General features: G+C 39.4%; 1 protein-coding gene across 5 annotated transcripts in view; it reads right to left on the bottom strand.

Annotated features, from left to right (window-relative positions):
• The window catches only part of SF3B1 (splicing factor 3b subunit 1), a 62614-nt gene that overhangs the window by 21633 nt on the left and 16472 nt on the right, over positions 1 to 24509 (bottom strand). For 2 of the 5 annotated variants that reach the window (XR_005985004.1, XM_041737148.1), the window contains exons 2-6: positions 18731 to 18908; positions 5700 to 5866; positions 3474 to 3578; positions 2768 to 2882; positions 856 to 935 (exon numbers count right to left, since the gene is read on the bottom strand). Coding sequence is in view for 2 of the 5 variants with exons in the window: in XM_041737148.1 (XP_041593082.1) it covers positions 856 to 935; positions 2768 to 2882; positions 3474 to 3578; positions 5700 to 5866; positions 18731 to 18758 (495 nt within the window). In the remaining 3 variants the exon portion in view is untranslated. Of the gene's footprint in view, positions 1 to 855; positions 2710 to 2767; positions 2883 to 3473; positions 3579 to 5699; positions 5867 to 18730; positions 18909 to 24509 lie in introns of those variants that run through there. The other 3 variants (XR_005985006.1, XR_005985005.1, XM_041737149.1) reach the window with 3 other exon arrangements.

A 24509-nucleotide genomic window follows, 5' to 3' on the forward strand; every position in this document is an offset into this window, starting at 1 on the left:
GTCTTCTTCACTCATTCTACTTTCTATGCTACTGGGAGTCTCATTCTTTATTTCCTTTTCTGTATTTCTAGTTTTTATACAATGTCTTTCTGCACAAGAGATGAGCAAGTACAGAATTCGTGACACAGAGCACACTATTTAAAAAGTCAGAGAAGTAAAATCTTTAACAGTGGAAAACCAAAATGCTTTCATTCAAAAACTCACAAAAATAGCAATTCAGACTATGTAATAAGAGAAAAATGGCAAAAAGTAGAAACAAAAATTTTTAACTATGCAAGTACTATATATAATGTAGTCATAACGAATGCACATTTAATTTACCCTACGATTTTAAAGTAAAGTTCTATTACCTCACTTATTCCATATAACAAATTATGCATTCATAATAAAGTTATGGAGGTTTACTGTTAAAACTAGCAATCAGTAAAGGCTGGTAGGAGTCTTTCAGAATTCTCCACCCATAACCAAACTGAATCTTATAGGGAAGATTTATAGGTTTTTCAAGGGATTGATTTAACTATTTGACTTCTCCCTTAGCCATTTGTTTCAGACGTACACCAACAATGCTCCCCACAGGTATATCCACCATAAGATACATGTCTGTGTGTATGTGTGTACAAACACACACACACACGCATGCATACACACCCAGATAACCAAAGGGCCAAGGGCTAGAAGATACAGAAATATGAAAAGTTTAATTTGGGAGGAGGCAGAACTTTGAGTAAGGTTTCCTTCTCAACTTAATTTTTATTAATACTATAAAAATACTACTTGTGCAGCAGATAAAAGTCTCTCAATTTGAACTCTTTACATTCTTTCACAACCACCGAAATAAAAACTAGGTTCACATACCTCTTCTTTAGTTAAATGCTGTTCTCGCATTACATCCATGTAAGTCCTAGCATTCATTTTAGGATCAGGGGTCTTCCCTCCTGCAGAAAAGAACAGCAACAGGACAAGAGTACAATAAATAAAAGATAATTAGGTTAAACTGATTTAACTGCCCTGCTCTAATATTATGTTATTCCATAATCATTTAATTTATTTTTTGATGAAAAACTTTAATAATTATACATCTTACTTTTTATTGAGTTTGCTGATCAATTTAACCTGTTTGAACACAAACATATCTACAGCAGTTTAAAACAAATATTTTAATGCATATAAAAACAAAATGACAGCACAGTTTAGTCTTCAGAAGTGATGGGTTCCTGGGTTGCTAATCCGGAATACGTACACTTTCGTGCCTTTGTCTCCATCAGCAGTTCTGACTTCAAGCAGCAGAATAGAAGCCTAGAAAATTATCTCTTTACCATTAGTAACACTTTGGAAAGATATTTATATTCAAAACATTACCTGTTGCAAGCTGTTAAAATCCTGACTACAAATAACTATAACTAGATAAGTTCTCCATACAATGTTCTAAAAACAGTTATAGTTTAGAAAAGCTGACTTTTAAAATACACCTACAATCTTACTCTGATGTCATGTTACTAAAAAGGGCTTCATTCTTTTTAAGTTTTGTTGACCCAAAAACATTTTTATTTTCTTAGAAAGTATAAATTACAACTGGAAACATATTACTTGAAATATATTACTTCTACCAGTTCTCATGTTGCACACAGAAGAAAAGTGGTGTACAAAGAGATGTGTTAGTTCTCTTGGTTAAAGTTTCAGTATTTGCTTTCAAACTTCAAAATATCTTAAAGAAGCCCAAACAGTACATAACAAGATTCACAGAGGCACACTACGTTTTAGAAATGTGATAATTAGCTATACAAGTAGTATAGCATCACAATTTAGGAAAAAATAATAAAATTCTAAGACATTTCCTATGCTGAAGATCATGCCCAATTGATAGTGTCATTCTTTCTGACACTAGCTCTGATAAGACTTCCTTTGGAATACTTTTTCACCATAATCTAGAGAGGATGTGTTGAACTGCACCCTTAAGAATGCAGACAGGACTGGCATATAGCAGTACTGCTGTAGGAAAGAAATTAAGGACAGTTAGTATGGGCCTGTGAATTCTGACATACATGTTTAAATCAATTACAATTATGCAAGTAAAAAAGAATATCCCTACTAATTCATGCAGGCTGAAAGTCTAATTTGTAAACCTGCAGCAGAATCTAATTCTAAGAAACAGGCACCTAATTTTGATTTTGAAACTCACCTGAGGAAAGCTTCCATCAGGCTCACTATGCCCCTTGTGCTGACCTGCACACTAAAATTAGCAAAACAGACTCCAACTATTAAAAATATCAAAGTCTTTGTATACATACTTTTGTTTTAACTTTAAGTATGCTTAGAGCAAAGTAGGTGCATTTACTAAACTATATTTAGAGCAATATGGGGGGAGCTCTAATGTGAGAAACAGTTTCTCAAAAGTAACAAGCCCAAAAGTCTAGGATTTGGAATGAAAACTTTCAATAGTTTGAAAGTATTTTGAACAGAAAAACACATTTGTTCAAAGTATAGAAAGCGTACCCAAAACAAAAGTAAAAGAAAAACCTTTAACCCTTTGCGTTTCTATGGCATTGGCTCATTATTTTCTTGTCCTTCTACCTGGAAAGAAAACTTGCATTATAAAGATGAAGAATATGGCATCTGTGACTTCAACCAAATCTATACAAATCTATAATAAGGGGGATTTTAAAAAAGAAAAGCAAATTCATAAGCATGCCAAAAAAAATCAAAGGGCTAAAGACAACTTAAGACAAATAAATTCCTGAAAACTTATAGAAAAGTGGGAAAGAATTACCATCTGCAAAAGGATCAAGACGCTCTGGGGATATTATCATGGTCCGCCTGTGCTTTTTGTATTCATCCTCCCGGTCAGCAATCTTTGGAGGTCGGTGCTCAGCGAATGGATCATACTGAAAAGAGGTATGTCTCATTTAATACCCACCTTATTAAATAACCAAATAGAATATTATACATAAAACCCAGAACACTGGGCAGCCCAGGTAGCTCAGCGGTTTAGTGCCACCTTAGGCCCAGAGCCTGATCCTGGAGACCCGGGATGGAATCCCACATTGGCCTCCCTGCATGGAGCCTGCTTCTCCCTCTGCCTAGGTCTCTGCCTCTCTCTCTGTCTCTTATGAATAAATAAACAAAATCTTAAAAAAAAAAAAAAATTATTAAACATGTAAAAATGTTTAATAAATGCTTACTCATAAAAAAAAATCTTGTATCATTTTATGGATGAATGTTAACATGAAAAAAATAAGACAGAGAAATGAGACAATAAACATGTCCACATTTCCATAGTTCTTCATGAAACCATTACCTTGACAAAATAAAGTATTATTTCTGTACCTCCCAAATCAACTCTCAAGACATTCTAATAAAGTGATTTCTAAAATATGTGGGCTTCCATAGGAATTGAGATATTCAGTTTTCTTAGCCGAATAAACTTTGGTTTTAATTTTTAAAAAGGGGTGGAAGGAGAGAAGAAAAAGAGTCACCTGTTCTGTTGATTGTGGTATATCATTAAGCAATGCCACAGGGGCATGATATCCTGGCTTCTTCTGACCAAGCAAACTTGTAGATGATGAGTAGTCATCGTCATCCTGCAATGAAACGCCCCCCAAAAAACCACAAATAAAATGCCAGAACTTAATAATTAGAAAGAATAGATTCAACATGGTATCAAAGACTTACTGACAAAAGTGGCGTCCAAACCTTTGTTCATAAAATTTGTAAACAGGTTTTCTTCGACTCAAACTTTAAAAAAAAAAAATTAAATTTAGGGGGCACTTGGGTGGCTTAGCGGTTGACTGCCTCCAGCTCAGGTTGTGATCCCGGGATCCTGGGATCCAGTCCCACATTAGGCTCCCCACAGGGACCCTGCCCCTCCCTCTGCTCATGTCTCTCTCATAAACAAAATCTTAAAAAAAAAAAAAAAAAATTTAAATAAGGTAAAAATAAAATCTTTAAAAAATTAATTAAATTTAGCTCTCTTTTCCTTTAAAAGCATTAAACAAGGAATGCTTTCTATAGAAGTTAACTAAAATATAGACTAGAGGCATGCCTGGGTGGCTCAGCGGTTGAGTGTCTGCCTTTGGCTCAGGGTGTGTTCCAAGTCCCGGGATGGAGTCCCGCATCAGGTTCCCTATGGGGACCCTGCTTCTCCCTCTGCCTGTCTCTCTCATGAGTAAATAAATAAAATCTTAAAAAAAAAAAAAAAAAAGTATAGACTAGAAAAGCCTGAGGATTTTGTTTTCTCACACAAAGCATAGTGACATTTGTTTTTCAAATCTGGAAACTGCAAACAAGCTTATTTAGAACTCTCCAGTTTCCTTGCTTGAAAGATCTTATTTTTAAGTAACCTCTATACCTAATATGGGGCATGAACTCACAATGCCAGGAGTCTCCAGCAGCCAGACAACCCTCCTTGTTTTCTAACTCATGGTTTTTTAAACATGATGCAATGACACCAATAAAATAATTTTAATACATTTGTTTCCCTAGTAGTATATTTAAACAGACTAGTGTTATATTGTTACTTTACTACTTTAAGTAGTACAACAATAGGTTAACTACCAAGATCTTAACACCACTTTTATCCAAAAACGAAACCACAATTTCCCCCTTAGCTTCTGGAAATTGTACCTCTGGAACTTTAAAATTTTTCTTAAAAGAATAAAGTGCCAACTATAAAATAAAGTGTGGCTTGAATTTCATACAAGCCTAAGCTTGATAAAATCTATATACATAAAATATTTGTTATTGAATCATGCAAAAATGAACAGCAACTTCACCAAATTTGGATGCTTGGAACGGTCTGACAAAATAAGCTATGTGGAGTATATAAAAACACTGAGGGATGCCCTTCAAAAGAGAGGTGGTCATCCTCCAGAGTCACTGAAAAAGGCCATTGGCAACAGTAACAAGAAACATTCCATTCAGGATCCCTGGGTGGCTCAGCGGTTTGGTGCCAGCCTTCAGCCCAAGGCGTGATCCTGGAGTTCCAGGTTGGGCTCCCTGCATGGAGGCTGCTTCTCCCTCTGCCTCTGTGTTTCTCACAGAATAAATAAATTTTAAAAATAATAAATGAATAAATAAATTTTTAAAATCTTAAAAAAAAAAAAGAAAGAAAGAAACAGTCCATTCATATTTAAAATGCCAAGGGAAAAACACACACAGTATCAAACACAAGTCAGAAATCAAAAGCGGTGGGCAGCCTGGGTGGCTCAGCGGTTTTGCGCTGCCTTTGGCCCAGGGCATGATCCTGGAGACCAGGGATCAAGTCCCATGTCAGACTCCCTGCAGAGAGCCTGTGAGCCTCCCTCTGCCTGTGTCTCTCATGAATAAATAAAATCTTAAAAAAAAAAAAAAAGAAAAAGAAAAAAAATCAAAAGTGGCAAGGACAGATTTACAATAAAGTCAGACCTCACATGGCTACTCCAGATAGAGCTCAACAGGTAACAATAGGGCTTTATTTTACAATATTAATGATTTCCAGGTTCTTTCCTGGATAAACTAGTTTTAACTTAAAGATTCAGAATTGATCACTTCCTGAAGTTTCTGGACCTTAGAGAGGAAGAACACCTTCAACAGCTTTATCCTCCAAAAGAAAGATCTCCCAACCACCCAAATCTTCTCAAATTAAAGAGGGTAACTAAAATGGAAAATCCCTTTATATTTTTGTTCATCAAAAAAATGTCTGACTCTTGTATACAGTAACTCACATCTTCAAGTTCAGTTGCAGCAATTGATGTCACGTATCCAGCAAATCGGCTGTCACTTCCACCATAAATTTCCTGGTCATAATAACCTGTAGAATCAAGTCCCACTCCTTGAGCTTCATCAAGAGCTGCCTTTTTGCCTTGAATTTCTCGAATCTGTGCTTCAATATCTGTAAGAAAGTTAACACAGACTTTAATTTTCCAAAGAGACCCAACACAATGCACTTCTCTGGTAGGAATTATCAAACTACACTTCTAAATACGTGAACTTTAAAATGTAATACAAACGGGTTTAGAACTATATCTAGTATTGATTTTTAATACACTTAATAAAGGGGTGCCTTGGTGGGTTCAGTGGTTGAGTGGTTTACTACCTTTGGCTCATGTGTGATCCCGGGGTCCTGTGATCAAGTCCTGCATTGGGGTCCCTTGGGGAGCCTACTTCTCCCTCTGCTTATGTCTCTGCTTCTCTCTGTCTCTCTCATGAATAAATATTTTTTAAAAATACACTTAATAGGGATCCCTGGGTGGCGCAGCGGTTTAGCGCCTGCCTTTGGCCCAGGGCGCGATCCTGGAGACCCGGGATCGAATCCCACATCGGGCTCCCGGTGCATGGAGCCTGCTTCTCCCTCTGCCTGTGTCTCTGCCTCTCTCTCTCTCTCTCTATCATAAATAAATAAAAATTAAAAAAAAAATACACTTAATACATCTCTACCTCAACAGATAATGCTTGTATACAGAAAAGATGCATAGCATTTCATCAACTACAAATTACTCTTAAGAATGGGTTACCAAAGTTTAAATTATTGTTGAATTCCAAACCTTTCCCCAAATGAAAAAAATACTGTCAATGTTGATTAAGGACCAAGAACAAAACTCAAAATCAGTTAAACCAATACTAGAAACAGAAAAACAGTACTATGGAGAGTGGTTCTCGGGCAGCCCCAGTGGCGCAGCGGTTTAGTGCCGCCTGCAGCCCAGAGTGTGATCCTGGAGACCAGGGATCCCACGTCAGGCCCCCTGCATGGAGCCTGCTTCTCCCTCTGCCTGTGTCTCTGCCTCTCTCTCTCTCTCTCTATTTTATAAATAAAATCTTTAAAAAGGGGGGAAGAGTGGTTCTCAAATTAGAATGTGCAGGGAGGGATCCCTGGGTGGCGCAGCGGTTTGGCGCCTGCCTTTGGCCCAGGGCGCGATCCTGGAGACCCGGGATCGAATCCCACGTCGGGCTCCCGGTGCATGGAGCCTGCTTCTCCCTCTGCCTGTGTCTCTGCCTCTCTCTCTCTGTGACTATCATAAATAAATAATTTAAAAATATTTAAAAAAAAATTTAAAAAAAAAATAGAATGTGCAGGGACACCTGGGTGGCCAGAGGCTGAACATAAGCCTTTGGCTCAGGGCATGATCCCATGATCCCAAAATCGAGTCCCACGTTAGGTTCCCTGCATGGAGCCTGCTTCTCCCTCTCTCTCTGGCTGCCACCGCCACCCCTCGTGTCTCTCATGAATAAATAAATAAAACCTTAAAAATAAAACAAATAAATAGATTAGTCTTCCAACCTTTTTTGAGGTCCTTCCTGACACCAGGTACTTTAAATTACAAACTAATGTTTCATTGTTATAACCTGAATATACATATGTATAAGAAACAAAAGAGTTTCTATAGCTCCTGATTTCTGTGGCCTAACAAATAGATGTTTCAATTCTTGCCAGCCCCTTATCTTCAACTGAATTAAAAACCTTTGATGAAAAGCTCATTTACTAGTTTGCAAGGACCAAAAGGAAAAAGATTCAAATGACACAACGCAAATGCCCAAACCACACCCTCAGCAAAGGGAGAAAGCTCTACAGTTCAATACTGGTGCAGTTTAAAGCAGAAAATGTATTATCTATCCCAGCTGGACCAGATTTCCCCAATAAGAGTGGGAGCAAGTCTCAGAAACTCAAAATAACAGAACAAGTTTAAGTGAACTTGAGCAGCTCCAATGTAGAACAACTCAAAATTCTTATCCTGTATCCAAGGTACCACTATCTCCACAGTTATGTTTTCCAGCATCTCTCCCCTCCAAACTGTCACAGTAGCCCAGCCAGTCAGGGGTCCCCACCAGGATCAATCACAAACAGAAATATCCTCATGTGAGCTTGTGGTTTATTTTATTCTATTTTTGCTTCTGTTCAAACTATGTTTTTTTAAAAGTTTTAAATACACATTTGCTCCCCTCCCTCACCCCCAGAATTATTTGTCCTGAAATACAGAAGAAACCTCAGTGGTTAGCAAGACTGGTTAAGGGATGAGTTAAGATTAAGCTATTTTTTTCTTTCTGAACATTTGCATTCCTAAAATGTGTGAGGCCAAAACAAAACAAAACAAAACCCACCAGATGCATGGATCATTTTTAAGTAAATAGGTTCCTCTACCAGACCACCAATGCTACTGCCATCAGGATCGAGACAAGACACACAAAGGGTAAATCAGGCCAGTTAAATAATCTGCAATCTCCCCTCTACAGAATCAGTATAGCCTACTAACAATCTACACTGAATCACCAGGGGCCCTTGTTCCAGGCCTCATATACGTTAAGTTGGAACCTCCAACCGAAGAGCCCAGGTTTCTACATTAGTAACAAACACCCCAGGAAACTCATACGTGACCCTCTCCACTTCTAGCCCCGGCCGACCCTTACCAAAATTTCCAATTTAGGACATGTTACACTTTTTTCTAGCTCATATACAACAACAAATGGGAAAGGAGTGTTGATTTAAAGAAAAAACAAACCAAAAAAACCCTGCATCTTAACTATACACATTGTGCAGCTTGTTCTCCCTCTCCACACACTAATACATCACAGTTTTATTTTCCTTTGAAAGGATTTTTCCAGTCCAAGCAGCTAGTCCTTTATTTGGATAATACATTTACTCAGGAACTACTTTCATCTATTGAATCTTACCTGATGATTTTGCGTAAGCATTATTAGCAACAGAGTTTTCTAATTACAAAAGTACTCAAAATCTCAAATTTAAGTTTGTATAAAGTTTATGCATATCTGACTGGATTCCTATTAAATAAAATTCAGCAAAAAAATTACCTAGGGACTATGCAGCTCTTTGTTGTTAATTCTAAAGGGAATTCATTACTAAATTCCTACAAGTTGTATAGTTCAATGTTTATGTGCAAACCAGTACTACGTGTGTACCCGATTATCCATAGTTAAGGAACCCCTGGGTGGCTCAGCGGTTTAGCGCCTGCCTTCAGCCCAGGGCATCATCCTGGAGTTCCAGGACTGAGTCCCACTTCAGGCTCTCTGCATGGAGCCTGCTTCTATCTTTGCTTTTCTCTCTGCTTGTGTCTGCTTCTGTCTGTGTCTCTCATGAATAAATAAAATCTTAAAAAAAAAAAAAAAAAAAACTATGGATAAAAGCCTAAAAGCTTGTGGGTTTTGTTTATGCACTGTAAACTGCAGCATATTTACACAAACATCAAACTACCCACAAAACTGAGATAACAGCCTCCACAACACTCAGCAGTTACGCAAAGGACAATTAAAAAGTAGAAAACTCAGCAATTATCTAATAAACTATGTGCCAAAACAGAACATAACTCAAATATTTATGCAAGCAAACAAACGTATTGTTATATTTATAAACAAGGTAATTGTGATATCTTGTTTACAAAACAAATAAAATTTGTGGCACAAATATGGCAAAATATTAAGAACCAGTAAACCTGAGCAAAGGATTACATTGGGTTCATTATATTTTTTCCTGTATGTTTCTGGATGATTTACACTATTTCATAATTAAAAGGTAACTTTCAATCTATAGAAGTCATTAAAAGTAATTTTTCCAAATTCTATAAATATTTTGCATCTCTGGGAAAGACAAAGTTGTCTCTAACTTCTTATTTTCCTTTTTTTTTTTTTTAAGATTATTTATTTATTCATGAGACACACAGAGAGAGGCAGAAACATACACAGAGGGAGAAGCAGGCTCCCTGCAAGGGAGCCTGACATGGGACTCATCACTGAGACTCCAGGATCACGACCTGAGCCAAAGGCAGATGCTCAACCACTGAGCCACCCAGGTGTCCCTCTCTTTAATTTCTTATTTTCAAAGGTATCTCACACAAAATTATAGCTACTGTTATGCAGGTATTCCTGTACTTTCTTAAATATTAACTAAAGACAAGCAAATAGACAATTTCTGACAACAAATGCGTAAGATTTGCTAGCAACAACAGAAAAAAAAATGAGGGAACATACCAAAAATAAAAAAAAATCAGAGGTCCCAAATATTAAATAAAAGACTTGAGGAGAAAGGAGGAAATGTTTATGCTAATCTCTTCCTACTTCAATTATAATCAACATGAATAAATCCTCTGTTCAGTCTAATCCCTTTACAGTTCAGACTCCCTGCAGTTGAAACATTCTGATGTGAAGATAAAGAAAAATGGATACTGTCTGCTAGTGATTAGACAAGAAACCTCGTGGCCACACATGACTACCAAGATCTATCACTCTAATCCATGTGAACCCATAAATTTTCCAGTCTTCATGACACGTGTCAATATTTCTCATAATAAAGTAGTATTCCAGGGTACTACAGCATCCAGGTTGCCTGCAGTTTGTAAAGACTACAAATAAGGCTGCTATAGAACATTCACATAAGTTTTTATGTAAATATGGGATTTAATAGCAGTTGGGTAAATACCTAGTCTTATATAGGTAAATATCTTACGTGGATTTTATAGTAGTATATGTTTAATTTTATAAAAAGCTTACAAGGTCCTTTTGGTGAGTTACGCAAGTTTGAGAACAGAAGTTGCATTATTCTGTATAAAAGAGGAAGAATCATTTTGAGAGATGAAATGGAAGAAATTAAGTAAAATGAAAAGCTGGGAGCTGGGATAAGTGAGATTAGTAAAATTCAAGCTTAATGGTGTTAAGAATGGGGAGGGGCATCAGGAGACAGGTATATCTAATGTGGATTTCTAAATTACCTTATTTTTCTTGGGGTACCTGGGTGGCTCAGTCAGGTAAGCATCTGCCTTTGGCTCAGGTCATGATCCCAGGGTCCTGGGATGGAGCCCCATGTCTGGTTCCCTGCTCAGTGGGGAGCCTGCTTCTCCCTTTACCCCTCCCCATGCATGCCCTCTTTCAAATAAATAAGTAAAACCTTTTACCAATTAAATAAATAATCTGATTTTCCAGATGAAAGCTTCACTTTTGTTCCCCACCCAACCTTCCCCCATTTTCAGCAAAATCTATGGAGTGGGAGGAAGGAGGCGGAGCATATACAGTAGGACTCTTGGTTACTAATGGGTAAAACTTAAAAACAAAGTAGGGAATTCCTACTTTGAGGAATTCCCTATCTTGAAAGCAAATTTGGAATCTTAAAATTGAAGTTATGGGTTGTCCTTCAAATCCTGAGTTGGCAATCTAGTAGTGATTAAAAAAATAAAAAAATGTCTTAGACATCAAAGTACTAGTTAAGTATTAGGCCTGTACTTAGGGGCCTGTCGGTTAACCCTCCAACTCTTGGTTTCCAGTGGGGTCAAGATCAAGATCATGGCATTGAGTCGCATGTAGGGCACATTCAGCATAGTCTGCTTAAGACTCTCTCTCCCTCTGCTCCCCCGCACCCCCCCTTGCAGCACTAGTGCATGTCAGTGTGTGTGTGTTTAAAAAAAAAAAAAAAAAGTCGGGCAGCCCGGGTGGCTCAGAGGTTTAGCGCTGCCTTCGGCCCAGGATGTGATCCTGGAGACCCAGGATCCAGTCCCACGTCTGGCTCCCTGCATGGAGCCTGCTTCTCCCTCTGCCTGTGTCTCTGCCTGTGTCTCTCACGAATTTAAAAAAAAAAAAAAAAAAAAGTAGCAGACCAGAGTCTGCAAGAGCCTCACTAAAGGAGAAGCCTTAAAGGCAAACTGTTGAGAATGAGGTTTTTCTTAAATTGGTATTCCTATTTTGAGGTATGAACAGCACAGGGTTACTCAAGCAAAACTATTTCAGATAGGGACCCCTGAGTGGTTCAGTGGTTGAGCGTCTGCCTTTGGCTTAGGTCGTGATCCTGGGACCTTGGGATGGAGTCTCACGTGGGGCTCCCGTGGGGAGCCTATTTCTCTGCATCTCTCATGAATAAGTAAATAAAAATCTTTAAAAAAACCACAACTATTTCAGATAGAAATAACTATAAGAAAAACTGAGAGTACCTTCATTGCCATTAAAATCATAGTGGGAGGGGCAGCTGATGGTGCAAATCCCTTGTTAGATTTCCTTGCCATGGATGGTCCAACTTAACACTAAAGTATGATTTCAGAACTATGTTCATTCCAAAAGCCAGCAATTTTCTTGGCGCTTCCCTTGCTGTGGGAATCCAGACATCTTAATTGTAGCAGTAGTGGTGAGAATCTAAAAATTTAAGACTAACTGATGTATGGATTTTTTTTTTTTTTTTGGAACCTGATTCAAATGAACTGGAAAAAAATTTTGAATAAAATTTTTATAAAGCAACCAAAAAAATTGATGGGAAGGGTGGAAGGGACCAGAGTACAGATTAAACAAAAGTAAGCCCAAGGTGATGGGTGCAACATGGGTTCAATTCACTATTCTATGTTCTTATGTTTGCAGTTTACAATAGAAAGTAAAAGAAAATTTAAGCATGGTTCTCTTAAATTTTGCCCTTTTTTCTCCTTCTTGGTTCTCCTAGCCCCTTGAAACCAAGGCCTAGGGACACCTCAGTGGCTCAGCTGTTGAGCGTCTGTCTGCCTTTGGCTCAGGGTGGGATCCTGGAGTCCCCAGATCGAGTCCCACATTGGGCTCCTTGCATGGAGCCTGCTCCCTCTGCCTGTGTCTCTGCCTCTCTTTCTGTGTCTCTCATGAATAAGTAAACAAAACCTTCATAAAAAAAGAAGAAGAAGAAGAAGCAGCAGCAGCAGCAGCAGCAGCAACCAAGGCCTATTACCCCATGCCAACAGAAAAATAAAAGCTCTCTCTTCTTTGAAATGGAGTCCTCTGCTGGATATAAACAGAATTTTTTTAGCTCTTTTATATAAGATCTTCAATCTTAAAAGTCTCCATTCTTCTCAGTCTCTCTCATTTCTTTTCCTTCACTGGTTTTATTTTGCTAGTTGATGGTAACATAAAATCTTAATAAATGTTAAGATATAAACATAAATTTCAAAACTAAATTTGCTCCTATGACCTACAGAAAATAAATGCCATTATTCGATTGACGTTTTCTTTTTGGAGGGGATTTCTGATCCTAGGGATGCTTTAAACTATCAGAGAACAAATCCTTTCCTAGAAGACAGATATTAATTAACAGTGTGAATTAGTGAAACCTGGGAGCTAGTTCACTTGGTATCTTAATTCATTCAAAAATGATTTCCATTTTTCATTTTCTTAAAAATTACATTACTTTTATAATCAGAAAAATGGTAATTGTTAAAATTACAAACACTTTTGACAAATACATCAAATGTTTTAGTAGGAATTTGAATGTGACTTCAAAAGAATACTGCAGAACTGAGGTCTTTTAAAAGATGGGCAACATGGGCAGCCCTGGTGGCGCAGCGGTTTGGTGCCGCCTACAGCCTGGGGTGTGATCCTGGAGACCCAGGATCAAGTCCCACATCGGGCTCCCTGCATGGAGCCTGCTTCCCCCTCTCCCTGTGTCTCTGCCTCTCTCTCTCTCTCTCTCTCTCTCTCTCTGTGTCTATGAATAAATAAATAAAATCTTTAAAAAAAAAAAAAAAGATGGGCAACATCTAACCTACTGTTTATAATTTAAACTAAGACCTAAATATCAAATTGAGATAAACCATCACTGGTCACATCTGATTCAACTGTTTAACTGCTCCCCAATTCTGTCTCTACTGGTTTCCCATTTTGTGCCTTCTTTTTTCTATGTCCCAGATATTGCTAAATCCAACTTGCAGCATATTCTCCTCAATGTGTCTTTTTATTCCTCATTTTTAATTTAGATTGTTTTCAATGTTCTAATCACTGTTCATTACATGTTACAGAGGCACAGCCTTCTCATGTTACTCATTGACACCTTAGTCTGGTCCATTTCTGCAAGTAGTGAGCAAGGATTTCCCACATATAACACCTCTAAAAGTCATCCAGAAAATACCAAGTATGTTCTGTATCCCAACTTTCATCCTTTTCCTTAAACAGAACTCCAACCAGAAAATTAACTATGGTGGTAAATTATTTTACTGAACACTAAAGGTATCAATTCCTAAGTGATTAAATTAATCCCTAATTAGCATTACTTAAATCTATTATTAAATAATCAGAAAAGAAAAACCTTTTTAAAAATCTTTAAGTGGGGCAGCCTGGGCAGCCTGGGCAGCCTGGGTGGCTCAGCGGTTTAGCGCTGCCTTCAGCCCAGGGTGTGATCCTGGAGACCTGGGACTGAGACCCACGTCAGGCTCCCTGATGGGAGCCTGCTTCTCCTTCTGCCTGTGCCTCTGCTTCTCTCTCTCTCATGAATAAAATCTTTAAAAAAAAAATCTTTAAACAATTTGCTTTCCTTTTTATTTTTACTAACAACATGCACACTGGAAGTCTACAAAACCAAACAGTAAGTATTCTGAACACAGAAAAATAAAAATCTCAGAAAATGAATACCATGACTATTCCCAGACACTCAAAGCAAAATTAAGGGAAATAAACTTTTCAGCTTTGTGATGCTCTCCAATAATCCATTCAAGAGGCACTGGCAGGGCAGCCCCAGTGGCTCAGTGGTTTAGCGCCGCCTTCGGCCCAGGGCGTGATGGAGTCCCACGTCAGGCTCCCAGCATGGAGCCTGTTTCTCCCTCTGCTGTGTCTCTGCCTCTCTCTCTGATGAATAAATAAATAAAATCTTTAAAAAAAAAATAGGCACTGGCAGAACAAGCCAATATATTAAATTTAAGGATAATTCATTTTTCCCTCCCCCTTCGCAAGAGAAAAAAGAGTGTGCTCCTTGTCTGTCAAAGTCAACAACATGTGAACTGCTGGACAGCAAGATTATGCACAGTGGTAACTGGATATTTTGACACAACTAAACATGCCAAAAGGTTCAAAAGATTGTATTGATGTGAACCCGTCCAGTTCTTTTTATCTTTCAATACTGGAAAATGTGACCCACCAGGGTAAAAAACAATCAGGTTGCTTAAAAAAGGATATTAAGGGCTGATCGTAACAGAAATATTAAAAAGGACTATGACAGCATAAAAACAAAAACAAGTTATCAGTTTGGCTCAATGATGCTTAACTAATAACCTGTGAAAACAACACATAGGAAGGTACAATTACCTATATCACTTTGAATACAATATTTACAAAATTCAAGTAAAAATTACTGATGCAGCAATTACTTTAAAAATAAATTACAGGGATGCCTGGGGGGCTCAGCGGTAGAGCATCTGCCTTTGGCTCAGGGCATGATCAAGTCATGATCAGGCTCCCTTCAGAGAGCCTGCTTCTCTCTCTGCCTGTGTCTCTGCCTTCTCTGTCTCTCACAAATAAATAAAATATTTTAAAAAATTACAAAATACAACAAAGAAAACTCCTTACTAGCAATATTACTTAGGATAAAAAGATTATATAATCTTCTTAAAAAAGCAACAAGATGGGGTGCCTGGGTGGCTCAGTCAGTTGAGCGTCAGCCTTCAGCTCAGGTCATAATTTTGGGGTTGAGCCCACATTACAGCTTCCTGTTCAGTGGGGAGTCTGCTTCTCCCTTTTCCTCTGCTTCTCCCCCTGTTTGTGCAGTTTGTGCTCCCTCTGTCTCTTATTCCCTTTCTCAAATAAAATCTTAAAAAAAAAAGACCACAGCTTAAAACACACACACACACACACACACGATGATGGACAACTCTAAAACAAAAATCAAAGAATATACATTTTTAAAAGTTACTACAGTGAGGTTCAAACTCAAGCCTAGCTTAAGAATTGCTGCTCTTACTGCCACTCTTCAACACTGCAACTAAAGACTTTCCCAAAATGCAGAAATAACTTGTCACCTGGGAGAAGTAGGTACTTTATTCTGTAGTCACTGGAAAGCCAAGTCAAGCCTAACTTAGAGTTCAAAGCCTTCTTTAATCTGATGCAAACCTTTCTTCCTCTCAGCGCAGAAGGTTCCCAATACATTAACAAGTCCTACTTCCCACCTACCTCAGCCAAACAATGTATCCAAACCTACCCAATCATTCAAAAGTGAGTTTAAGCGGCCCCTTTCTGTGAAACTTTTAATATTTCCAATATAATATCTCAATAAATGTTAATACTCAATACTCATTAGGCATTAGGTACTGGGGATACCAAGAAATAGTTCCTGTACACATCAATCTCAACGTGGATAAGAAAACCTTGGGCAGCCCGGGTGGCTCAGCAGTTTGGCGCCGCCTTCCGCCCAGTGCGTGATCCTGGAGACCCGGGATCGAATCCCATGTCAGGCTCCCTGCATGGAGCCTGCTTCTCCCTCTGCCTGTGTCTCTGCCTCTATCTCCCATGAATAAATAAATATTTTTTAAAAAACCTTAGCACAATAGAATATTCTAATATAATAAAGAGCTACAGTAGCACCTAGGTAAATAAATAAATAAACAAACCCACCAAGAAATCTGCTCCAGGTTATCAGAGATGACTTATTAAGGGAAAAGAGAAGAGATGCACCATGAACCACTCCAGATCTTTAGGAAAGTATCTCTATGTAAATATTACACATATTTCCACTAAACATTGATCATCCTTTACCAAAAACTCACAGTGACAGACTGTGTCTTATACACAGTGCTGTTGTTAACTGAATACTCCTATACTTTCTTTATAGCATCAGTTAATTCATACTGTAGCAAGATTCCAAATAAAATAGCAAACTTGGCTAATCAACTTCAATCTTCTATAGACCAAAGCTTTTAATTGGGTCTCAAAAAAGCAAGAAACATGATCGAAACCTTGATTTTCCTGTCCAAAAGTATCTTATGATTAAAAATATCAACGAACAAGTAATCAAAGCCACAAACTGCCCCCAATGAACAGCCTATTCCTGGGATCCCTGGGTGGCGCAGCGGTTTGGCGCCTGCCTTTGGCCCAGGGCGCGATCCTGGAGACCCGGGATCAAATCCCACATCGGGCTCCCGGTGCATGGAGCCTGCTTCTCCCTCCGCCTGTGTCTCTGCCTCTCTCTCTCTGTGACTATCATAAATAAAAAAAACAAAAATAAAAAAAAATAAAACCTATGAAATTAAAAAAAAAAACCAGCCTATTCCTAAATTAACAAGAGCAACATCTTCAGTTTCTAATTATTTTGCAAAAGGTTACATCTGGATTAGTCTAAAGACAAAAGAGTAAGTGCCTAAACAACCTTCAGGGTTAAAACAGTGTTTAAATCCTAAATACTGGGCAGCCCGGGTGGCTCGGTGGTTTGGTGCCTGCCTTTGGCCCTGGGCGTGATCCTGGGGTTCCGGGATCGAGTCCCGCATCAGGCTCCCTGCGGGGAGCCTGCTTCTCCCTCTGCCTGTGTCTCTGCCTGTGTCTCTCATGAATAAATAAATAAAATAAAATATATATCTCATATAAAATAAAAAATATCTCATGAATAAATAAAATATAAAAATAATAAAATAAATAAATCCTAAATACCTACCCCCAAAACGAGAAGAGTATTAAAGTCACTGCCCATTAATTAGCATGTTGCAGAGAGCCCGACTTCAGTTCTGGCGGGGAACACAATTATTCCAGGGCATTCACATCCTGGTCCCAACCAACCTTTCCGGATTCGCCTACACCTTCCCTGCTTGCAGCGCCACAGTCCACTACTCAAACACACTTTTCAGGACTCCTTGCCTCGTTACAAGATGTCCTCTCAGGCTTAAATGTCCGCCCCTAATTTAAAACGGATTGATCCGTTTAGGCCAGGGACACGTCACCTCCTCTATGGAAGAGTCCTAGGCAGAAATTAATCACTCCGTTACCCAGAATCCCAGAACATGCGGCTTGTATTTCTATTTAAGCGTTAATTTGCCTCATGAAAGAATGAAAACGTAAACACACACACACACCTGCCTCCCCAGGAGCCGGTAAAACTTTGCACGGCCTTACTCTTTGTTACTTCAGACTCACACGGAGCCAGGCACCTGGAAACCACCCGTGAAAATGCAAGTGACTCCTGGAAGCCTCCCGTTTGACGAACGCTTCAGATTCCAGGTCAGAAAAAAAAAAAAAAAACTTAAGGAACGCGCCTCCCAATGCCCATGCCTCATCTTCTCTGAAGTGACCCTATTTCCTGTCATTTCTGGAAACTGGATACTCCCTCAAGAACTCCGGCTTTTTCTCAGCATTTTCCTAAATTCCGTATTCTCCGAATTCCACAAAACGATCAGGTACCTCGAAAGCTTTGACCGCTGGGAATAATAACGTGCCTTTCCCTCTTCCACCAATCATCAGTCTCCAAAGGGGGGGGGGGGGGCAAACACCAATATACAAGTGATCACGGGAAGAAAAAACTACCAGATTTTATGTCCAAATCACTTCATACAAAAAAAAAAAAAGTATTTTAGATGCCTGATTAGCCGAGATGAAGAGGAACGGGCCTCAAGCAAGCTACGCTCGAGTTGGCGCTGCCCGAGAAGCGGCTGCCGTGTTCCCGGGCTCCCCCGACTCCCCCGGGCACGAACTGCGCCCGCCACAGTTCCGTGAGGCGAGGGCGACTCCCGGCTTTCACGCCGTTTCCCCGATTCGCGGCCCTGGACTCCCCCCCCCCCCCCCACGGCGAGCCGTCTGAACGAGGCCTTCCGCTCGGAAAAGAGAAGCAACTCTGAAAGAACAGGACCCAAACGCGGAACAAAGCGCCTGCCGGCGGTGGAGAAGTAGGACGCCATTACGTGGGGCAGTGGCCTGCGCCGCTAGCGCCGAGGAGCCGACCAGGGCCCCCACGCGCGGGCGCGGCACCCCACCAAAGAAACCACAGGCCGAGGCAAAAACCGAGTAAAATCGAGTCTTGGCAGGCTGGCAGCAGAGAAGACGCGGGAGCACGGGAAAGACGCCTTACCTTCGTGGGTCTTGGCGATCTTCGCCATTTTGTCCACTCGAACACACAGACGGAACTGGCGCTCCCCAGCACTTCCGCTCGCCGCCGCTGCCACGGAGAAAAATAGCTGGGGAATGCTCTCTGCGCGTGCGCCAAGCGGGGGCGCGCGCCGCCGCGCGACACGTGACGGAGCAGCCGCCTAGAGGGAACAGAGCGATGCATTGTGGGGGAGGGGAGGAGCCAGGGCCCGGGGCGGAGGCGGTTTTCGCGGTGGCGGAGGGAGGAGGTCTAAGCGAGTCCTAACGCGGGTGGGGGGGTGACTGCTCTGGAGGAAAGTGGGTTGTGCGAGGACCGCTGATGGTCACTGCGAGAGACGCTGGATTTCAGGCCCGTCGGAAGCCTCAGGCCGCCAGTTCGCTTCCTCCACATCGACCGGAGGTGTGTCGGTGCCAGGCGAGAGCTCCTTTAGCGTCTCTCTCAGCGGCTGCAGTGGGTAGTTGTGGAGACACATACCAGTCACGTCCTTCGCGCTGAAATTCAAGGTCATTTTTCTTTCTTTTTAAAGAACTACTTGCCATTTGGGTAGGAGTTTTGTGCACATTATTATTTCCAGACACTGTTGTACCTCACAAATAACCCAGGAAAGTGAGCGAGTTGTTGCTAATCCCATTTAAGAAAGGAGAGGAAAACTAGGGCGGGGGTGTATATAAAATATGCAAGGTCACACCCTTACTAAATTACACAGGAAGAACTATGCCGTTCTTATTTAAAGCCTTTTAATTTCATAGGTTCTTAGAAAACCACGGGTTGTCAGCATTAACACTGATGGAATGCCTCTCTTAATCCTAAATGTCATTCTTGAATCAGGAATTTTTAAAAGCTTCAAATATGGCTTTTCTTTTTTCTTTCCTACGCATCAATTACAAAAGCATAATTTTGAACTGTCACACTGGCCTTGGACTTTAGGATTAAAAAAGAACATAACTTTGAAGGGAAGTTGGTACAGGAAGCAACCTAAGGAAACAGGTAAGGATTGAGGTTAGAGCTATCACCAAAAAAGTTTGCCTGGCTGTGTAATAGGATCACAAGATGAGTATTTAGTAGAAACTTTAGTAACAAAAATGGGACTTAGTATCAATGAAAAAAATCCATTTGATAAGAGAAAATTTTCAATTTTCAATTGTTTTAATTTACGTTAAACAATAGTTGAGGGAGGAAAGGGTTAAGAGAACGTGGATTATTTTTTTTAAAAAAAGATTTTATTCATGAGAGATAGAGAGACATAGGCAGAGGGAGAAGCAGGCCCCCTGCAGGGAGTCTGACATGGGACTGGATCCCAGGGCCCCCCGGGGTCACGACCTAAGCTGAAGGCAGACACTCAACCCCTGAGCCATGCAGGCGTCCCAAGAACATGTAGATTATTATATGAATTATTGGTAAACTCTAGTTGTTGAATTGGCAGAGTGCCCATAGATATTCCTTACATGGTTTATAACCTACACATAGATTGCACATATTCTTTTATATATATAAAATAGCATGTTTTAAAATAATGAAAAAAGGATGAATGGGAAATAAAGAATTACAGAAAGGTGTTATGATCCATCAATAATCAACAATCTAAAAAAATCCATGTTGACAAAAAGAATCACAAGGACATGGCATTTCTTGGCTCTTATTTAAAAATAAGAAGAAAAAAGAAAGAAAAAAGAAGAAAGGTAAATTTGTATATACAAGGCAATCACTGTCCTGTCAAAATATATGCAAAGGAAATTCACCAAAGCGTTAATAGTGGATGCCTATGACTGGTGAAATTATGAACTTTAAAAATAATTTTTAGTATTTTCTAGATACTTTGCTATAAGCACATATTATTTTTATAGTACACAAAAGGAATGTATTAAAGATGTAGCGCCTGGCCAGCTCAGTTGAAAGAACATGCGACTCTTAATCTTACAGTGGTAAATTCGAGCCCCACATTGGGTGTACAGATTTCTAGAAATAAACTATATTTAAAAAAAAAAATGAAAAGCATGTGCAAAGTAGGTGTCACATGTCCTTTTCATTCTAAGATAGAAGCTGCATCTGCTGGCCACTTTGTATTACATGCATATTTCTTTAGGTTACTAGGTATTAAGTTAACTTTTGCAAGTATTTTTTTTAATTTATTTATTCAGAGAGAGAGAGAGAGAGAGACCGAGAGGCAGAGGGAGAAGCGGGCTCCATGCAGGGAGCCCAACACGGGACACGATCCCTGGTCTCCAGGATCAGACCCCGGGCTGCAGGCAGCACTAAACCGCTGCGCCACCAGGGGTGCCCTTAAGTTAACTTTTGTAAGGCAAAGGCCCTATGGAATAGTGAGGAAAGAGAAAATTTCCCAAAGGAGATTCCCTTCTTTTAGTCGTCTTCGAAAGACTAATTTATCTTTAATAAAACAATGACTTGGACATTCAGACAGGAAGTAACAAGTTTTTCAACAAGTACCTTTTACTTTCCACTTTCAATATTAATAAATAATATTCAGATATCATTTAAAATACATTTCCTGCCCTTTTCTGGTGAAGCTTTTTGTTTCAAAAATTAGAAAAGGTGATCTGGTCTTTTGTAGTCTAAACAATTGACAGTGATGTCATCCAATTTTTTTTTTTTTAATTTACTCACTGGAGACAGAGAGAGAGGCAGAGACACAGACAGAGGGAGAAGCAGGCGCCATGCAGGGAGCCCAGCGTGGAACTCGATCCCAGGTCTCCAGGATCATACCCTGGGCTGAAGGCGGTGCTAAACCACTGAGCCACCAGAGCTGCCCTGTCATCCAATTTCTAAGGAAAATCCATTCCTTTTCTTTTGAAGTAAGCTCTACATCCAACATGGGACTTGAACTCATGAGCTTGAGATCAAGAGTTGCATGCCCTACTGACTAAGCCAACCAGGCACCACCATTCTTTTACTTATCAGGGGTACTTGGAGGCTGGCTTTTCTGAGTCTCAAAAAAATATTACAAAGTAGCAAGCATACATAATTTTTCTGGGCAAAAAAGCAGGATATAATAATTTTGCAGAATGTTAAACATATAACTTGTTCAATTTACCTTTGGGGAATGAAACTATAAAGGCCTTAAAGTTTTGTGCTATGGGAAAGCCACTGACAGTTTATCAAGACCATCTTTTCTAAGGTAAAAGGAGGACTGTTATGGATAAATAGCCCACAATCTTGATGTGTAATGTTTCCTAGCAGTCTCCGGTATCAAAAGAATATCACACTCTACCTACCCAAGGCCTAAATCCAAAACTTTCTGTTTCCCTTTCAGTTATGCCTAAAGTTTGAAAAGTAGTCTTATTTTTGAAAATTTAATGCATTACTCAGTTAAATAAAAGATAACCTTGAGATGATATTCTAAATAAGTCAGTGTGCCTGTCATGCCTGACTTTTCCTTTTAGCTTCAACTTACCTCACCAAAGTCTCTGCTCAGGGAAACAGAACTGGTTGTTCTCCTGGAAGAAAGAGGCACCTGGCCAGCCACATAGAACCTGGTTTGGAATACAGGACATTCTACCCTTAAAAATAGAAGTTATTGGCTAAGCCAAAATTCCTTCACTTGGAAATCTGAACTGGAAGTATGAAAGGAACTTGCTGGTTGCTATTGAAACAGAAAGAATCAAAGGAGAACGTCACTTTAATGACATAAGACTGAGGAATCACAAATTCCTGCTGCTCAAGTCCCCACAGCCACCCTAAATCCAGAACCATCTCCAGCCCCAAACTAATGGCCCATTCTTTAAATAGTACTGCTTTTCTTGAACTAACTTGGATAGATTTCTCTTCCTTCCAGCTATGCCAGGCCTAACTAGAACAGAACAGCAGTATATTAACATCTCAGCATGAATTCGTTAACTAGCCTCTTTTTCTAGTTGAAAGTCAACTGAGAGCTCTCCCTGATTCATAATGGTGAAATATCTAGATTCAGAACACATATAAATCAAGTCTGAATAGGTATCCTAGACAACTAAGGGATTGTGACACAGAAAGAAGCATTAGGTGCCTGGAGCACTGTGATGTCAACTTGGCTAAGCTTCAGCCCTTGGCTATTCAAATACCAACCTAGGTGTTGCTATGAAGGCTTTTATAGATGTGCTGTAAGTCCATAATAATTGACTTTAAGTAAAGGAAATTGTCCTAGATAAGCTGGGTGGATCTAATTCAATCAGTTGAAAAGCTTTTACAGCAGAACTTAGGCTTCCCCGATGCAGAAGAAATTCTACTTGTGGACAGCAACTTCATCTTATGCTGGAGAATTCCAGCCTGCCCTTACTGATGGTCTGTCCTTCAGATTTTGGACTTTCTTAGCCAATGTCCACAACTCCATAAACCAATTTCCTGTTAGAAATCTCTTAATATGTGTCTCCTACCAATCTGTTTCTCCAGTTAAAACCTGATTGACATAAATACCAAAGGTAAGGATGCCTCTATCAGTCAGCTAAGTGTCTGCCTTTGGCTCAGGTCATGATCCCAGGGTTTTGGGACAGAGCCCCAGGTCAGGCACCCTACGCAGTGGGGAGTCTGCTTCTCCCTCTCTCTCTGCTCCCACCCTCACTTGCTCTCTCTCTGTTTCTCTCAAATGAATAAAAAAATATTTTAAAAAATAAATGACAAAGGAAAATCTCACCAATCATTCATTCAAAAAATATTGAGAACCTATTAATACATATTTAATGAATACCTATTGTACACCAGTTTTTAAGTTAGGGAGCACATTGTATACACACTGTATATACATTGTATATGTGCGTTACAATTTCCCATGCAGCTGCTACCCAAGAACCTTATTAATTAGCCTTTTGTGTGCTGATTCCAATGTTCCTTGCCTCAAGTAGAGCTCTACCAGTCATACTGGAAATAGCCACTGTTTTGAATTTTGTGTTAATTATTCCCTCATAGTTTTTTATACTTTTACTGCCTATGTATGTAATCATCAAGTATGTAGTTTTATTTTGCTTGCTTTTTAAACTTTTATGTAAATAGAATCATCCTAGTTATAGTCCTCTATAACTTGTGTATAGCTATCACTTTTTTTTTTTTCAAGTATAATTAACATACAGGGTCATATTAGTTTCAGGTCCACAATACACTGATTCAACAATCTATGCATTACTCAGTGCTATTCAGGGTAAGTGTACTCTTAATCCCTTTACCCATTTCACCAGTCACCCACTCACCTTCCCTTTGATAACCACCAGTTTGTTCTCTATATTTAAGAGCCTGATTTTTTTGTTCATTTTTTCTTTGTTCATTTGTTTCTTAAATTCCACATATGAGTGAAATCATGGCATTTGTCTTTTTCTGACTGACTTGTTTCACTTAGCATTATACCCTCTAGATCCATGTTGCTGCAGATGGCAATGTTTAATCCTTTTTATGGCTCAGTAATATTCCATGATATATATACACCATATCTTCTTTATCCATTCATCTATTGATAGACACTTGGATTGCTTCCATATTTTGGCTATTGTAAATAATGCTGCAGTGAACATAGGGCTGCATATATTTTTTTTTAGGATTAGTGTTTTCATACTCTTTGGGTAAATACCCAGTAGTAGAATTAGCAGACATTATTTTAGATTCTGGGAATACAATGGTGAACAAGACACTGTCCTCATGGAGCTTAGATTGTTTGAGGGAGAGAGATTAAGAACTATGTGTGTATATAGTTTCAGGTACTGTCAAATACTATGAAGAAAAAATATAAAAAACGGAGAGCGGGCAGGATGGAAGAATAGGTGGAACAGAAAAGGTGAGATCT

Source organism: Vulpes lagopus, chromosome 22, assembly GCF_018345385.1.
Source record: "Vulpes lagopus strain Blue_001 chromosome 22, ASM1834538v1, whole genome shotgun sequence".
In the NCBI taxonomy this organism is placed as follows: Eukaryota; Metazoa; Chordata; class Mammalia; order Carnivora; family Canidae; genus Vulpes; species Vulpes lagopus.